Source organism: Haliotis asinina, chromosome 2 (assembly GCF_037392515.1).
Source record: "Haliotis asinina isolate JCU_RB_2024 chromosome 2, JCU_Hal_asi_v2, whole genome shotgun sequence".
NCBI lineage: Eukaryota > Metazoa > Mollusca > Gastropoda > Lepetellida > Haliotidae > Haliotis > Haliotis asinina.
The window spans coordinates 28322588-28341821 of NC_090281.1; the positions used below are offsets into that span (position 1 = coordinate 28322588).

Sequence of the window (19234 nt, forward strand, 5' to 3'; positions counted from 1 at the left end):
TCTCGTCACGCTGAAGACCCGGGTCATATTCCCCACAGGGGCACAATGTGTGAAGCCTATTTCTGGCGCTCCCCACGGTGATATTGCTGGAATATCGCTACAAGCGGCGTGAAACCATACTCACCCACCCAACAGTGGACCCATGGAGATCAGGGTTAGATTTTCAGCAACTCATGTTTGTCGCAAGATCTCGGATGGTCATTTGGTTGACATATGTAATTGTATCTCATGTTCATGATGTCTATCACAGGATAATCTTGTCCAAAGTCTGTTATTTACAGTTCGCTGTCATATGTATAGCTGAATATAAAGGTTGTGTTTTGTGTTTAATATCAATCAAATAACGAAAACAAACTTTAATGTATGCAGTTAGTCTGTCTCGCAGTCCCTCAGCCACATTATTTGCCTTACTGCCTAGTCTTCTCTGAAACCTTATTTTTAAGCAATAATTCTAGACTGACCCGGATGATTCCAGTTCACTGGTTCTCCTTTTCAATTTAAATGGGTTTGTTTGTTACTTTCAAAATGATATATATTCAGGGACAAAGTGTTAGTCTGGAGTTATACAGTCCTCGTGCTTGTAATGTACTTACGTGACTTACAATGTACTTGTGTTGCTGTCAGTCACATGACTTCGGAGTCGGCATAGCTTCCTTTCACTCTATATGTATCAGAACGGATGCGACTATAGGCTTTAAATAATATTAATCATTGTTGTAATTCGTGATATTTGTGTGGCCAGGGGGGCAGCTGGGAAGCTTGGTGGTCAAAAGTGTCGGCTGGTCACGCCGAAGACCATGGTTCGATACCTACACGGTTGCAACATGTAAAGTCCATTCATTTTAACCCTGAACATTACTGAAAGCAGTGTAAAACCACACCAACTAACTCAAGTGGCTACGAATATTGCTGTTTAGTAATGCGACTGTTATGTTCCTGGGGTGACCGTATATAATAGCCGGCATCAAAATTTTCTTTTCTCCCCTTGATGAAGATGATTTCCTGAACGCTGGGTTCCAATATCGGTGAATCACATGTCACTATTTCGGAGGCCATTAGATGGCCGTTGCTAGGGATATTGAAGGCAGAGACGTTAGTGGTTAAACATCATCCAACCAGTGGCTCTCCAGTAGATCAGTACATGGAAATCATTCATGGGGTGAGTGAATTCTGTGTGCGAAGTAGTTTCCAAATGTTGCTAACCGGTCAAATTATCTCTGCCTGAAAGGTACGAGCGCACAAAATAGTTCACTAGCCCGAACTTAGAAAGAAGAATCTGAGCATAGGACTGCAAAAAAAGGTAAAATACAATCTAACTCAAATAGGAAAACACATGTGTGAATATTCAAGCAATATCACTACGGGGACACCAGAGAAAGGGCTTCACACATTGTACACGTGGGAAATCGAACTCAGGTCTGGTCCGATCTTAAGAGGTCGCTTCATCCGTTTTAGTTTAACCGCAATCTCTTTAATAACTACATTATGCATTATCTGTGAATGCCTTTTAATAATAACTGCATTTATATACTCATTGATAAGCCAGTTAATTGTTTCTTTCATTCTGTTCGTAACCACAAAAAGGGTATTTTCGTCTCCTTGAAGAATATATTATTGTTTGATCAACAGAGATGAAGAGATTCCATCACCACACCCTACAAGAATCTGTATTGAAACGTCGCACCATCCGAAAAAAGAAAGTTTTCATCCATAACGTTTGTCCTTATCCCATATTATTGTTTGTGTTAGGATATAACTATACTCCTATTTAACGGATTATTTATGTCTGTTAAATTAATGAAAGAACACAATTTGTCGCTAGCATTTCTAATGACCCCAGTGTCATAAACAATGCTAAAAAAATATAACAAACAACTAGTGCTATATTTATAGGAGGTTCGAACCCATTCGTAGGAGTTCGTCTGTAGATGTATTCCAACAGCCTTGTTTTACATCCCAGGAGTTATGTCCCTTGTACCATAATCTTCTTCTCGCCTTCTTTTGCAAAGAGTCGTGTTGTGAATACAAAGCAACATGTTTAAACCCAAGAAGGCCCGAAACGTCAGGAAAAGAAGACATTCGTCTGACAGTGACAACTCAGATAAAGAAAGAGAAGACGTTATGTAAGAAAAAGGCATTATCTCTGAACAAGATGAAATGAAATTAGACAGACACAGTACAATATATTGTGACCAGAATTTTGTGTTCGATTTTCAATCATTTAAACGTATTGAAAACGAATGTTTTATTGCCATGGTACCCAAGAAAGTAATCTAATAAGGTTTAAGATTGACACATGAAAACATTTATTTGCCAGGGGCTTTTCAGATTTTCAACATTTTTCAAGTTGACGAAAGCGATATTTAATACGGAACAGTGTTTTGATTTCACACTCACAGGTTGGGAAAACCTAGCGATCGGCCTATAATCAGGCCAAATGTGGTATTATAGCCCGTCCTGCCTATATCGCTGATCGGGCTATATTTGAACATTTTTCTAATTATTTCACGAACTATCTGTTTCCACATGAATTTGTTATGTGATCAATAGTTAATAGACCTCAGGTTTAAAAAAGTAAGTTTTTGGACAAAATGGAAATTTACCCCACAGCAAGCTGAATTTAACGTTCTGGTGATTTCAACGATTGCATTGCTAGCACCATATCCCTGAAGTATGTGTGCGCTTGGAGTGCACAAACTGTTTCACTGGTAGGGTAGATCAGGCCCCCCTAAGTAATTGAAGGAATTACAGCATATTTGAAGGAATTGCATCTCAAATGTAAACAAACGCAGCCCACTCGCGAAACAATTGCAGCGATATCGGTAGTTTAGCGGTAATAACAGAAACACATCAGCCCTATCGGAAGCAATGTCGGTAATACTGGAAACATGCTCGGCCATCTTCGGAGATTTTTCGGTCGCGAGCGGAAACTCACGCAGCAAAACATGGCGTTGTTGGAAGAAACACCCGTCTCGGTGAGTTGTGTTTTTAGTTCCTACTATTACATCTTTATACTTATCCATCTTTGACCACCCGCGTTGAATGCGTTTAGGTATGAAGTGTTGTCGGGACAATAGCTTATGTTTTTAGGAAAAGATTGTCAATGCAGAACAGTGTCACAAGTCATGCCCCTGGAGATTGTTTACACCTGAACATCGAACATGATTACGAACATCATGAACGTGCGCCATGAAGAAGTTTTTGAGCCATAAGTATTCTTTCTATGACAAATTTAAACACATTTTACAAAAAAAAATGATGTTATATCTAGCGCACGTTCGTAATCATTGGCACGACTTCGATGTTCAGATGTAAACAACCTCCAGGGGCATGACTTGTGACACTGTTCTGCAGTGACAATCTTTTCCTAAAAACATAAGCTATTGCCCCGACAACACCTCGTACCTAAACGCATTCAACACGGGTGGTCAAAGATGGATAAGTATAAAGATGTAATAGTAGGAACTAAAAACACAACTCACCGAGATGTGTACTTCTTCCAACGACGCCATGTTTTGCTGCGTGAGTTTCCGCTCGCGACCGAAAAATCTCCGAAGATGGCCGAGAGTGTTTCCAGTATTACCGACATTGCTTCCGATAGGGCCGATGTGTTTCTGTTATTACCGCTAAACTACCGATATCGCTGCAATTGTTTCGCGAGTGGGCTGCGTTTGTTTACATTTGAGATGCAATTCCTTCAAATTTGCTGTAATTCCTTCAGTTACTTAGGGGGGCCTGTAGATGCCCAGTTCCTGTCGTGAGACGTTTTACATGTTGAAATCCGGAAGTTAAGTCATGTAAAGAGCAAATGAACATCAATATTATTTACCCTAGATCGTTAGGACCCCTTCAGATGTAAAATCAATTGCTCGCATAACAAAAAATAGTGACCAAAATTCAGCTAGTGACAGGTTATGTATAAAACAGGAAGCCATGTGATAAAAACACTCTCTCGTAGTGCGGAGGGAAAAGTATGGCTCATCATCGAAAACACGAACAAAATACCCAGATGTAGCAAGCAGCAGCTGTCTTTTTTCTAGGAAACACATGATATTTTTGTGTGAAATAGATGAATATATCTTTATATCTCAAGGTTAGGAAAATCAAAACTTTAAATGATGTTAAACTTAAAGATAAAAATTATGGTTTTGTCTTACGTCATCGAAAACCTGTAACTCTGGGATATATCATTTTCAGGAAAAGATGTTGCATAAAGAACACAATTTTGCATAGATTTTCCAATTGACAACTAAAACTGATACTAAAAAGATAAAAAGGTTCACATTATTCTGTAATTTGCTTTCAGAGCAGACAACAGCTAGTGCAATTCAGAGTTCGTCCCCTAAGCCAGCGTAAGATTTAAAGGAACATTATGAAAACACAAATCATAGTTATACATAGTATGTAAGTAAAAGGGGAGTGAGTCTTGGAGAGTTTTGTTTAGGTGACGTTTCTGCACATGACCACAGATATTACCTCCAGTTGCATCCTTTTGTCCACTTATTCACAATACTTTGGGGAAAAACAGGTATGAATGTGTGTCCTCATTGACAGTGGCAGAAGTATTTGCAGGGACTGATTTGCCATGGTAAAATTTGACCTGCAGAATTATCAACTCACTGGCTGACCTTGACCTTATTCCAGAAGTAAGTTGGATGACATCAAGGAGCTGCAGAAGATGAGGGGGAGGCAGAATGGTGTCAGTGCTGCCAGCCTCGCCCTGGGTAAGAAGATCGAGAAGACTGAGGAAGTTGAAGATGTAGGTGCTGCAGGCTGCTGGTCATGATTTTGAATTCACCAGTATTGTGTCATTGGTGCTGGTAGTGAAAGAGGAAATAAGAGATTTGGGTATTGACATGGTTGATGCATGTTGTTTCCACATCACGTCCTAAATCAATAGTTGGATGTTCAGCAGGGTGTAGAAACCTTGGATTCAACTTTGTGTGCAGACTCTTCAGTGTTGTCACAACCCCTAGTGTACAGTACACAACCCTGTGCACTTAAAAGAACCCATGAATTCCATTGGTATATGACCAGATGGTGGCCACATAAATACGTGCATACACCTAGCTGCAGGTACAGCAGCGTGCAGTAAACTTGGACAAAGTACTGTGACTATGTGTCCCAGTCCACCCAGCTGTTAATGGGTACCCTGTTAGGATGAGAGAGCCACAATAAACTTGGTGCGCCTAGTGGCAGGAAGAGTTGTATACTCCCCAGGGAGTTGAGATCAAAATAGAATGTGCTGTTGAGATTGACATCCAGTCATTGAGGGAGTCATGATGATGATCACTGAATTGTCTGTTTCAGACTAAAAAATTTACCATATATACAGAGTACCATCATAAAGTTGAAGTATTACTGAGAAATCCTTTCAAAAACTAACATGAAACTTGTTCTGTTTGTTTTTAAAATAGGCAGATCCTTTCAAGATGAAAACTGGAGGCTTTATTGACATGAAATCTCTGAAGAAAGTGTAAGTAAATCAAAACAGTGAAACAAATCTTTGAAGGGTACTTGTTGATTGATATTACTGCACTGAAACAGCCACAGGTTAAGTGAGGTCATGTACCCATACTTTCTTGGCTGACCACAGATATTCTGACCGTGCAGTCTAAGTAAAGTTATCCTCATTACTTTTCGTTACAATCCACCACTGAGTCTAACAAAACCTTATGGGAGGTTGCGTCAGGTAATCTTTGAGATTGACCAATCAGAACACAGCTTACCAAATCACTAAAGTGGACATTCGCACATACCTTTTGAACTTTTTATCTCAAAATTGTTCATACCTGAAGGATTCCGAATGCTATTTAGCGTGCAATCGCTTCTGGGTGATGCACACGGCATACGTACAGCCATGACAACAGGGAGTAAACAATCGCTTAAAATGGTGTTTTTGACAATATTCAAGGATGTTATCTTGTGGAAATATTAGCTAATGGTAACCATGTCAACAGAAACCCCAAAGCGTATATACTGCAGGTCAATTAACTGTGTTATATGCGGATTTTTGTCTGTGGAGAGATCTGTATCGGTGACCTGAATATTTTGAAAGTCCCCCCGATCCCTAAATAGTGGCAGTTGTCTGAGTGGTTAAATCTATTTAACCGTCTTGTGTTTGATTGGACGGTCATTGGTTGCTCAAAGGTTACCTGATACAACCTTCTACTAGGTTTTGTTAGACTCAGTGGTGGAGTGTAACGAAATACACTGAGACTAAGTTTTCTTAGACTGTCTGACCGTGGTGATATTATTGGAATATTGCCCAAATGGCATAAAATCATACTCACAGATTGTCAGGTTATTGCATTCGCCTAGTGGCATCAGGGAGTGTATACTAACCACAAAAGAAACTCTCTGATTGGAATAAAATAATTATTATTTTCCAAAAATGAGTGCCATGGTCATATGATTTAAATCCAAGGTGCAGTGTTCTTACATTTTATCCAGCAATAACACAGTAAAAGATCCACAAGACAAACATGTCTGACCAAAGCAGTATTGTTGATCATGCATGTTGTGTTTTGGTTTGAGCAGACCAGTGACTGGTGAGGCTGCAGAGGCAATTGGAACAGCTTTTGCCGCGGAAACAAACCGGAGAGATGAAGACACTGAGATGTAAGTTGCCATGGTTACCAGGACTCTCTTGGCATTAGCTTCATACATGGTCATAATGTTTTGTCAGTTACCATGGTATATATACATACACAGTAAAAGTTATTGTTGTATTTGATATGCCAGATCAAAGGTTAGAAAAGACACATACAGGACCAGGGCCCTGTTTTACAAAACTCTCATAAGCCTAAGGTCTCGCGACTTATTTCATAGCAGTTGTACCCCCTATACTGTAACATAGGAAGTAGGAAGGCTGCGAGAAAAGTTACGAGACCTTAGGCTTATGAGATGATTGTGAAACAAGTCCCAGGATAAAGATGTGTTACCATGGTAGCTGTGTGCTGATATGTATGGGTATGATCTATTCAGGAGCTTCATGAAGCATGAGACAGTTACCATAGTTACTGTTTGCTTGTATATAAATAACTGTATGTTTGTATCAGTGTTACTGTGTTCCAGGTTGAAATATGTGGAGGATGAGCTGGCCAAGAGGAAAGGCCGTGCTGTGAAGTCAGAGTCGAAGGAGGATAAGAATAGGTGGGTGCTGAAGCAGCAAACAGGTCACGTGCCGCCTGAATGTCACATGTGGTAGTATGTCACCTTGTTAATAGGTGTTTGTGTCACCTGCGTTAACTGTTGTGTGTCACCTGTGTAGACTGCTGTGTGTCACCTGTGTAAAGTACTGTGTGTCACCTTGTTAATTGGTGTTTGTGTCACCTGTGTTAACTGTTGTGTGTCCCTTGTATAAACAGTTGTGTGTTGCCTGTGTAAACTATTGTGTGTTACCTGTGTAAACTACCGTGTGGTACCTGTGTAATATACTGTGTGTCACCTTGTTATTTGGTGTTTGTGGCACCTTTGTTAACCTGTGTAAACTGTTGTGTGTCATCTGTGTAATCTGTTGTGTGTCACCTGTGTAAACTGCTGTGTGTTACCTGTCTAAACTCCTGTGTAAACTACTGTGTGTCACATGTGTAAGCTACTGTGTGTCACCTTGTTAATTGGTGTTTGTGTCACCTTTGTTAACCTGTGTAAACTGTTGTGTGTCACCTGTGTAATCTGTTTTGTGTTACCTGTGTAAACTGCTGTATGTTACCTGTGTAAACTGCTGTGTATCATATGCATAAACTGCTATGTGTCACCTGTGTAAACTGCTGTGTCACCTGTGTAAACTGCTATGTATCACCTGGCTAAACTGTTGTGTGTCACCTGTGTAAACTGCTGTGTGTTACCTGTGTAAACTGCTGTGTGTTACCTATGTAAACTGCTGTGTGTCACCTGTGTAAACTGCTGTGTATCATATGCATAAACTGCTGTGAGTGTCATCAGTGTAAACTGCTGTGTCACCTGGGTAAGCTGTTGTGAGTGTCACCTGTGTAAATCCGTTATATGTTTCAGGGCGGAGGATTCCCTGTACCAACTTCCAGAGCATCTGAAGGTCAAGTCTGCCACAAAGAGGTCAGAGGATATGTTGTCCAATCAGATGCTGTCTGGCATCCCAGAGATAGACCTTGGCATCGAGTAAGTAACATCTCTGCTACACTTGTATATATGGAGTTTATTGACAATCCTACACAGTCCATGATACTAAAGCCAGTATATAATTCACTAGTAGTAGTAGTGATGCAGAAGGTTATTAAATAGTGATTGTGAATATCAAAGTATTAGGATGATTAATACCTTTTCACATCATACAGGAAAGAGAGATTTACAGATCAGAAGAATCATAATATAACGAACACCAGAAGAAATATCTCATTGTGACATGTTACAAATAGTATCACCAGGCAAACAGCTGGAGCTGGTGTCTTTCCTTAAGTTTTCACTTCATTTTACACTCACTGTTTATCCACTCATGTAAGATCTCAGTTAGAATTGGTCTTCAGAAACCCATGCTTGTCTGAGGAGGTGACTAAAGGAACTGGATGGTCAGGCTCACTGACTTGGTTCATACGTCATTGTATCGATCATTGCATAGATCGATGCTCATGTTGTTGATCACTGGATAGTCTGGTGCATACTTGATTTTTACAGACTCAAGCCATACAGCTGGAATATTGCTGCAACAAACCAAACCACTGTTTATCTGTATGAATTTTGAATAAAAAGACGAGGACTTTGATTCACACTGTGATATCAATAAATATGTGAAGACCTGGTCTCAGTTTTATTCATCCAAACTCATTGTGTGTTGTACAGAGCGAAAATACGCAACATTGAAGCAACAGAAGAGGCAAAGGACAGACTGATTCGGGAAAAGATGAAGAAGAAGGAAAATGAGGTGTCAGCCTTTGTACCAACAAACATGGCTGTGAACTTTGTCCAACATAACAGATGTGAGTTTGTTTCTAATTCTTGTTGACAACTCAGGAATGCAGATACCATTATATGGCCACTGAATGTGAACTGTGATGTTTATCTATTACAAGGTGTATAAGTATTTAATACACAGAGGATACTAAACGACCTTCCGTGTAATACACAGAGGATACTAAACGACCTTCCGTGTAATACACAGAGGATACTAAACGACCTTCCGTGTAATACATAGAGGATACTAAACGACCTTCCGTGTAATACCATTTTTATTAAACGAGTTAATGATTTGGTATCAGACGAGCGAAAGTGAGTTTGATACTAAATCTTTAACAAGTTTAATGAAGATGGTATTTCACGGAAGCGAGTTTAGTATTCTGTTTATTACTCGCCAGCATAAATTGAGAGAAACTGCGGCGAAATTGCCTACAGTGTGAGGACTCTCAGCTTTCAAGTCAAGCAGGGTCTAGTAAAATCGCATCACCTCACATCAACATTAGCATTGTGACGTCACAACTTTGAACCATTTTGACGTCATACGTCAAGTGGTATTACACTAATATTGAAGTGAAAATATTACACTGAAGTATCTTCAATGGGCGAGGAATAAAGTCAAGTCTCGTTAATCCGACGTCATCTGTTGCACAACAAATTATCAGATTAACAAGGATGTCGGACTTAATTAATGAAACTAAATTATGTTTATTAAATTTGTTACCAACAAAAACATCAGATAAAGCCAAATGTCTGACAAACGAGGTTGGATTAACAAGACATGACTGTATATGACTATGAGAGCTCAAAATAGAACAATGGATGTGGATAAGAACTCCTTTTAGTTGTGAATGTGACATTTTGATAAAGACACTTGTAGCATCTTGCATGTACAAGAATATGTATCAAAATGTCACGCACATGAATAAAAGAAGTTGTTTCTGTAACTTTTGTTCTATATTGTACTTCCCAACTTCTAGAATGTCAGAGAAGTTATGAGAGCTCAATACATTAACAGGCCATAGTAAACACCATGGATGAATAAGTCCATTGACCCACAGTTGCACAGTTTGCTTTTACAGCAGCAGTACGTGTTTCATAAATACAGTGTGTAAAACAGTTCCAAATTTTGCTCCCTAGTCAGGCTAGCTATGCCTGAAAGTTACAAGTCAACAAAATATTTCACTTGCCCGAGACCCTTGAAGGTCCCAGGGTAGAACAGGCCTTCAGCAACCCATGCTTGTCTTAAAAGCAACTGTGCTTGTCGTAAGAGGCAACTAACGGGATGGTCAGGTTCGCTGACTTGGTTGACGCGTCATCGGTTCCCAATTGCACACATTGATGTTCATGTTGTTGGTCACTGGATTGTCTAGTCCAAACTCAATTAATTACAGACTGTAGCCATATAGCTGGAATATTGCTGCGTGTGGCATAAAACTAAATTCACTTACTCACTTACTGTCCCGAAATTTGAATGTAGAAACTAAGCTGCGAATGTGATGAAGATTTTTATCAGACATTATTCTTACATGATTTAAAACTGCATTATAACTTTAGGAGAGAGTGTCATGTTTAGTAAATGACACCATAAAATCCACAAGCCAGTCAGTGACTGTTGAGATTTACTGGCCCATTGGGTAGCAGGCTGGGGTCTTAACTTACACACTGGTTGAACAGCTAAAACAGTTGTTTGATGTTTCTCCCTCCTGTTTCAGTCAACATTGATGACACAGCGCCAGTGTTGAAGAAGGTAGAGCAACCGACGATCACACCACTTCGAGTGGGAGACGTGGACTCCCTCAATGCAACTCATGGTACAGTATTCCTGGCTGTCATTGATTTTTCAGAATGATATATGTCACAACACAGTGTGTCTATCTATATGTCATATTTTTTCTGGGGTTATATAAGAACAATGTATGACCCATGAAGATCCGAGTTAGAATTGATCTTCAGTAAATCATGCTTGTCATTAGGGGCATCGAAAGGGATCGGATGGTCAACTTGTATGTCATCATCTCCCAATCACTTGATTGTCTGTGGCAGACTCAATTACTCACAGACCTTTGACATGTAGCTGGAATATTGCTGAATGCAGTGTTTAACAACCAACCACTTACTCTTATGAAAAGGATATTGTCCATATTGGTGTTGTTAACTGCAAGTCTCTGTTACAATTACACAATGCCATTAGAAAGTGGTCAAATATAACGTGTTATATTTGGGATTTCACTTTCCTAGTAAGGTGCGAAGTGCAGCAATTAACATCAAACAAAATAACTGCTGTGTCTGTGCAGGTACCTCCAGTAAGTCCAGTCAGGATGAGAAGGCTACTGATGATTTCCACTACGAGAAGTTCAAAAAGCAGATGAGGAGGTTCTGATAAGGTACCAGACATATTTCCAGACCGGATGTCTATAAGCTTCATGAAAGAAGGCCATGGCTCCACAGCTGAGATGATGCTACTTGAAGTTCATGAAACACCTTAAGGACTCAGAATCTGAACATTTGTTAGATTACAACTGAAGAACAGTTTCCACATGTCTGGACATGGTGTTGGTTACTACAGGCAAGAAGGACAGTGGGGTAGCCTAGTGGATAAAGTGTTTGCATGTCACGCTGAAGACCCGGGTTCAGTTCTCTGTGTGGGTACAATTTGTGAAGCCCATTTCTGGTGTCCTCTATTGGGATATTGCTGAAATATTGCTGAAAGCAATATTAAACCATACTCACTTCAGTTGCATAGATGAATGCTCATGCTGTTGATCACTGGATTGTCTGCCACAGACTCGATCATTTATAGACAGCCACCGCATCGTTGAATGTTGCTGACTGTGGCGTTAAACCAACCAACAAATGTTAGAGGGTCAAGGAGCTCTGACCAGGAAGGCTGAAGGGTGGTTTACATGAAGAGCAGATTTTAGCTGATCGACTGTAAAGACCTGTCTTCATGACACCTCCAAAATAGATGCAACAGTGCTGAATCATCCATGTGTGGATGAGGAGTTGAGCAGGGAAGTTACTACTACTGCTAACACTAATCTGCAGGTGCTATAGCTATTATGAAATGGGACCCGTGGGTAGAACAGGCCTTCACTAACGGGATCGGGTGGTCAGGCTCGTTGACTTGGTTGACACGTCATCGGTACCAAAGTGCACAGATCGATGCTCCTGTTGTTGATCACTGGATTGTCTGGTCCAGACTCGATTATTTACAGACCGCCGCCATGTAGCTGGAATATTGCTGAGTGTGGCGTAAAACTCACCTCACTCACTCTCTATTAAGAAATGCAGTTCAACGTTGACCTCAAAGCATCATCCATTAAAGCATCAGATTGTGTTAGGGCTTGCAGTTGATGTAGTTCAATATTCATTAATTGAATATCGATTGATTCTTGATAAATACTGGAGATATAAATTTGATCGAAAATGCCAAGACAAGTCAAAAAGGAATCAAGATATTTTATATCTGTTGAGTTATGATATATTCATCCCTGGATAACTAAAAATTACAAATATTTGTGTATAAAGGAAAACTTTTTCATCTCAGTCAGTTTTGATCATCACTGATAATTCTTTCCAATGCCGATATATCCAATTATCAGTCTTTCAGCCAACTCTCAACTGAGCAAGATATCATTTACACGTCATATATGCATGTCCATGGTAATCTTCATATCATTGTGTATATATCCCATGACAAAATAAATAAACAAACAACATGCATGAGGAATTTTTATTTGACGTTCTGAGCATGTTAAGTTGTTGGACGGAAGTTGATAATTTGGCACACTGTTGTGGATAATTCATGCATGATGTAACCATGGTAAGAATGACTGATAACTGAAAAGCTAAGTGCAGTGAAAATGATTCTGTGAATGGAAAAGGCAGTGTGCGACTGTTTCAGCCTATGAACAATTTTCAGAATAACAACAAACATTTTAAACACAAATCATGACATACATTCTCTGCAGTATTGTCTTTCAACAGGAAAAAATACTAAAAAGAATGTTTAATACATGCCCACTGAAACACTCTGTATATGCATAACCAACTTCGACTCAAAATGACTGATGACCACATTCAAACGTTTCAACACTGTTTGATTATTTCATAACTAAATACTTAGAAGAATGTCATTTTTTGTGTCCATTTTGGTAATTATTACAAAAAATTGAATATATGCTTTCAAAGTGGTTCCATATTTAACTATTTCAGAACCATCTTGCAAAGCCTTTTGATTCCATGTCATACAAGTTGAAATATAGATGAAAAAATGTATGTGCATTTGATGAGATAATAATGAGATATTAAAGTTCAATATTACATGTCTGTCAGCTTCAAAACAAAGACTGTGGAGATATTCTGTATACAAGGCGACCCCATGTATAAGGCAAAGGAATTCAACTGTTCATATGAGCACCTCAGTCGCTTCCCACTTCGCTGTTGCGAGGGTCATAACGGCATGTGAAATAAACATCATACAGAGAAATACCTACAGCCTAATGCAATCAATATTCATCTACTTGTGATGTATTTTAGGTAATAGTCTTGGTAAAATATATGAATATCTTTTACATGATACAAATATCAATAGTACAAAATGTTTGACAACAGTTTTGGACATAAAGCAACAATTTTGCCCAGTCAGTTGAAGGTCTGCTTTGAATTATCTCCCTTTAAAAATCTGTCTTGAGTTATCTCTCTTGCATTTCTGTCTTGAGTTATCTCCCTCTTTGCTCTGCCTTGAGTTCCTCCACTGCAGCTTCCACGTTACCACGACAACTATCTAAAATAGCAATGCAGGATGTTATTAGTGATTATTTCACTTGATAGTGTTTTAGTATAGTATATTATCATGCATATTTGCTGGACAGAGGGTCTTTTCAGACAGCTGAAGGTTAGTGGTTACATGTCCCAAAGCAAGCTGAATTCGACATTCTGGTGATTTCGACAACTGCATTGCGATTGGAGTGCACAAACAGTGTCATCGATAGGGTGGATGCTCAGTCACTCTCATGAGAAGTTTGATTGATGATTTAAATCCAGAAGTTAAGTTATATAAAAAGAAAACAAAAATCAATGTTATTTTACCAGAAATTGTAAATACCACTTAAGATGCAAATCAATTGCCAGAATACCGAAAATAGCAAGCAAAAATCATTAAGATCAGTTGCCATACCAGTTACTGGCAATATATAAATTGGAAGCCTCGTGATCACAACACTCCCTTGCAGAGTGGCGGGAAAAGTATGGTTCATTGTTGAAAACCCGGACAAATTCCCTGGATGTAACAAGGGGTAACAGTTTCACCAATATAATGTCAACAACATGGGTTGGCACAGTAATCCTCACAGACCCACTCAACTATGATGAACACCTCATGCCCTTTCGAAAGTGGTCAGCCATAACAAGTATCATATCACTTTCGCTTTCAGATCAGTGAAAGTCGTCTGTAGTCTCAGTCCCTGAACCGCATTGCTGTTTCTTTCACCCTTCCATTTATGCAGACCCGTGAGGGTCCCGGGGTAGAACAGGCCTTCATCAACCCATGCTTGTCTTAAAAGGCGACTGTGTTTGTTGTAAGAGGCAGCTAACAGGATCGGGTGGTCAGGCTCACTGACTGGCTGACACATGTTATCGGTTCCCAATTGCACAGATCGATGCTCATGTTGTTGATCACTGGATTATCTGGTCCAGACTCGATTATTTACAGACTGCCGCCATATAGCTGGAATATTGCTGAGTGCAGCGTAAAACTAAACTCACTCACTCATGTCAGCAGTCTGCCTATGTTTGATTCCCCCACATGGCTACAAAGTGTGAATCCATCTGGTGTCAGCTTTATCTCCATGATATAGCTGGAACATTCCAAAAACTGACATTAAACTAAACTCGCTTGCTCCCTCTGTCTAGAATCCCAGATCTTTCATGTGTGCAGCTGTCAAGATCCCCAAATCTAACTTTCATTATTATACCAAGAGGTGTTTTGTTTTTTCCTCAGTCTCTAGATGTCAGTCTCAATGGCAGGTCATATTATCAATCTCAACTCCCTGGTTATCACACAGCTATCATGTCTCCCGTCTGCCAAAAGCCCAAATTCTCAATTTCATGTCTGGCATGTGTCAAGTGCCCAAAATCTCACTGAGGCAGCAAGTAGGTGGTTGAAGTATTCATATAGGTTCAATTCCCATCGTGTGAAATTCATTAAGATCATCTCTTATCATGACATTGACAGAATACTGCTGAAAGTGTCTAAAGCCACACTCTTTCAATCCTAGAAACATACCATCATGTGCAGTGTCTTTGAGAGAGGATGGGTCGACACACGCTGACTGCACCAGTAGGTTGAGTTTGTTTCGGAGGTCAGCAGAGAGGGTGTGATTCCGACTCATGATGTGCATCTTGGTGCCCATGGGAGTACACAGTCCGTTGTCATCCTCATCCATACAGGACAGGGCCAGCATGGCCTGGTCATAATCTGTGTATAAAACCTTCCAAGATGCTGCAATGGAAATGCAAGAGCTGAATGTGAATGAAGATTTACATTTAACCTGTCTGATGGTAAGTTGTTCTGCAGATGTTTTGTGGTCAGTCAGTGGACTATATCTGCAGATTTGCTGTTAAGTCTCAAGATCTCTGCAAATTTCAGTGTCAAGTCTACATCTTAAGTTCAGTCTACAGGTGTTTAATGTCACTCATTTACTCACTCTCACGTGTGCCAACTCATAATACTTGCAAAGATCCGGGTTAGAAATGGTCTTCAGCAACCCATGCTTGTCATAACAGGTGACTATGCTTGTCGTAAGTGGCGACTAATGATATTGGGTGGTCAGACTTGCTGACTTGGTTGGCACATGTGTTCGTATCATAATTGTGTAGAATGATGCTCATGCTGTTGATCACTGGATTGTTTGGTCCAGATTCGATTATTTACTGACCGCTGCCACATAACTGGAATATTGCTGAGTGTTATTAAACAACAAAACAACCAAACAATCAAACTCCACAACTGTCTACTCACTCCACAACCACATCCTTGGCATCTTGATCCGACCCTGGTAGTTGCCATCAATGTTGTCAGGGCAACGAGGCCGGAGGTCACCAAACATGGGTCCCTTACATTGGCCATCAGGTCTAAAACAGGAAGACAGATGTAGATGCTTTCATACAGCCCACCTTACCTCTATAGCAGCCTGACCCCATTGCTCACCTTTAATCCCATAGTGGCCTTAATCCTATAGCCCCCTTTTAATCCTCACTGCCTTAACCTTGTATCTCCCTTTTGATTCCTTAATGGCCTTAACCCCATAGCCCTCTTTTGGACCCTTGATGGCATTAACTTCATATTCCAGACAGCTGAAGGTTAGTGGTTAGATATCCCAAAGCAAGCTGAATTCGACATTCTAGTTATTTCAACAATTGCATTGCAGTTGGAAAGCACAAACAGTTTCATCGGTAGGGCGGATGCCCAGTCACTGTCTAGGAAGTTTTATTGATCATTTAAATCCAGAAGTTAAGTTATACAAAAAGCAAACAAACACCAATATCAGTATGGTTAGTAAAATAAAAACTTACAAATGAAACATCCTTTGATGGCCCCCTTTTACTCCCTTAATGACCTTCATCCCAATAGCCTTCTTTTAATCCCTTAATGGCCTTAAACCCATACACCCCTTTTAATCCCTTAATAGCCTTAACCCCATAGCCCTCTTTTAAGCCCTTAATAGACCTTACTCCATACCCCTCTTCTAATGACTTAACTGCCTTCACCTCATAGCCTTCATTTAATCCCTTAATGCCTTAACTCAGAAGCCCTCTTCCTATCCCTTAATGGCCTTAACCCCATACCCCTCGTCTAATGACTTCATGGCCTTCACCCCATTGCCTTCATTTAATCCCTTAAAGGTCTTAACCCCAGAGCTCTCTTTTAATCAATTAACCCCAGAGCCCTATTAATCTCTCCACAGCCACCATCCCACAGTGACTCTGTAGCCCAGTATCTTTGACCAGATAGCTGACCTTGTGCCATGACCATGACCAATCCAGACCTCAATACTGGAATGGAAACCATGGCCCACCTAGAACACAATGGACAAACTGACTCACGTCCTCCCACTGTAGATCATCTTCATGTTTCCACCACCAACTGGCAGGTAGTAGCCAATAGTGGCATCCATGGTCAGCATTGGGTCCGGTGTGCGGGCAATCTCGTACCACAACCCTGAGTGCTGAAATGAAAGTTCATAGTCAGCCGGGTCACCATTTCAACCCTTCAGTCTGGAACTGACTCTTATAACAGTATGGTGTTCTCACACGTTCCTGGCTGATGTTGATAGTGGAGCCAGAAGGATGTACTCACTGATGTTGATGGTGGAGACAGAAGAATGTACTCACCAATGTTGATGGCGGAGACAGAAGGATGTACGCACCAGTTCCTGGCTGATGTTGATAGTGGAGACAGAAGGATGTACTCACTGATGTTGGTGGTAGAGACAGAAAGATGTACTCATCGATGTTGATGGCAGGGACAGAATGATGTACTCATCGATGTTGATGATGGAGCCAGAATGATGTACTCACCGATGTTGATGATGGAGACAGAATGATGTACGCACTATGTTGATGGTAGAGACAGAATGATGTACGCACTATGTTGATGGTAGAGACAGAAGGATGTACTCACTGATGTTGATGGTGGAGACACTATGACGTACTCATCGATGTTAATGGTAGAGACAGAAGAATGTACTCACCAATGTTGATGGTAGAAACAGAATGATGTACTCACTGATTTGATGGCAGAGACAGAAGGATGTACTCACTGATTTGATGGTAGAGACAGAAGGATGTACTCACCGATGTTGATGGTTGAGACGGAAGGATGTACTCACTGATGTTGATGGTGGAGACAGAAGAATGTACTCACCAATGTTGATTGCGGAGACAGAAGGATGTACGCACCAGTTCCTGGCTGATGTTGATAGTGGAGACAGAAGGATGTACACACCAGTTCCTGGATGATGTTGATAGTGGAGACCGAAGGATGTACTCACTGATGTTGATGGTGGAGACAGAAGAATGTACTCACCAATGTTGATGGCGGAGACAGAAGGATGTACGCACCAGTTCCTGGCTGATGTTGATAGTGGAGACAGAAGGATGTACTCACTGATGTTGGTGGTAGAGACAGAAAGATGTACTCATCGATGTTGATGGCAGGGACAGAATGATGTACTCATCGATGTTGATGATGGAGCCAGAATGATGTACTCACCGATGTTGATGATGGAGACAGAATGATGTACGCACTATGTTGATGGTAGAGACAGAATGATGTACGCACTATGTTGATGGTAGAGACAGAAGGATGTACTCACTGATGTTGATGGTGGAGACACTATGACGTACTCACCGATGTTAATGGTAGAGACAGAAGAATGTACTCACCAATGTTGATGGTAGAAACAGAATGATGTACTCACTGATTTGATGGCAGAGACAGAAGGATGTACTCACTGATTTGATGGTAGAGACAGAAGGATGTACTCACCGATGTTGATGGTTGAGACGGAAGGATGTACTCACTGATTTGATGGTGGAGACACCATGACATACTCATCGATGTTGATGGTGGAGACAGAAGAATGTACTCACCAATGTTGATGGCGGAGAAAGAAGGATATACTCACCAGTTCCTGGCTGATGTTGATGGTGGGGATGTTGTCAATGGCACAGAATGATGTGAAGATGCTAGGGGTCAGATAGTCTGCCTGGATGTCCATTTCTTTCCTTGCCACTAAAAACATCACAACAACACAACTGTCTTTACATTCAGTGACTACTGGCCATCCACCTGACACACGTTAGCAGGTACAGTCATCTACAGTTATAACAAACTCAAATGACTGCTAATATTAGTTTGTTATCGCTATAGTGATACACACATCTTGACTAAAAGAGAACAAGTGGCACGGTAAAAAGCAGAACGGTTTACTTTTACCTTCAATTTGTTATAAGCATGTTTACTATTTTCTTTATTGTTTTTATTAAGAAGATTGACACAGCCCACATATCCATTAAACTAGAACATGCTCAAGGTGCTGGTACTTTTTCCCTTGTACAACTGATGTCAATCATAACTCCCTGGGGACCATATAACTCTTGTAGCCACTAGGTGCATCGAGTTATTGTGGCTTTCTCATCCTAACGAGGTACCCATTCACAGCTGGGTGGACTGTCACGTATACATAGTCACAGTACTTTGCCCAAGTTTACTGCATGTTGCTGTACCTGCAACTAGGTG

At 40.5% G+C, this 19234-nt stretch overlaps 2 protein-coding genes across 2 annotated transcripts in view; one reads left to right on the top strand and one right to left on the bottom strand.

Moving 5' to 3' along the window:
- Positions 1 to 1981: 1981 nt before the first annotated feature.
- Positions 1982 to 12645, top strand: LOC137273524 (splicing factor C9orf78 homolog). The gene is made up of 9 exons (XM_067806250.1): positions 1982 to 2123; positions 4645 to 4759; positions 5418 to 5476; positions 6541 to 6621; positions 7078 to 7155; positions 8017 to 8139; positions 8818 to 8954; positions 10644 to 10742; positions 11226 to 12645. The coding sequence occupies exons 1-9, from the start codon at positions 2035 to 2037 to the stop codon at positions 11309 to 11311; spliced, it is 867 nt and encodes a 288-aa protein (XP_067662351.1). The 5' UTR covers positions 1982 to 2034; the 3' UTR covers positions 11312 to 12645.
- Positions 12646 to 12656: 11 nt separating this feature from the next.
- LOC137273523 (uncharacterized) overlaps positions 12657 to 19234 on the bottom strand; it is a 156023-nt gene continuing 149445 nt past the window's right edge. Inside the window, exons 75-79 of the mRNA XM_067806249.1 lie at positions 18621 to 18727; positions 17038 to 17159; positions 15953 to 16065; positions 15214 to 15433; positions 12657 to 13713 (exon numbers count right to left, since the gene is read on the bottom strand). Coding sequence (XP_067662350.1) covers positions 13653 to 13713; positions 15214 to 15433; positions 15953 to 16065; positions 17038 to 17159; positions 18621 to 18727 — 623 coding nt within the window. The 3' untranslated portion in view covers positions 12657 to 13652. The remainder of the gene's footprint in view (positions 13714 to 15213; positions 15434 to 15952; positions 16066 to 17037; positions 17160 to 18620; positions 18728 to 19234) is intronic.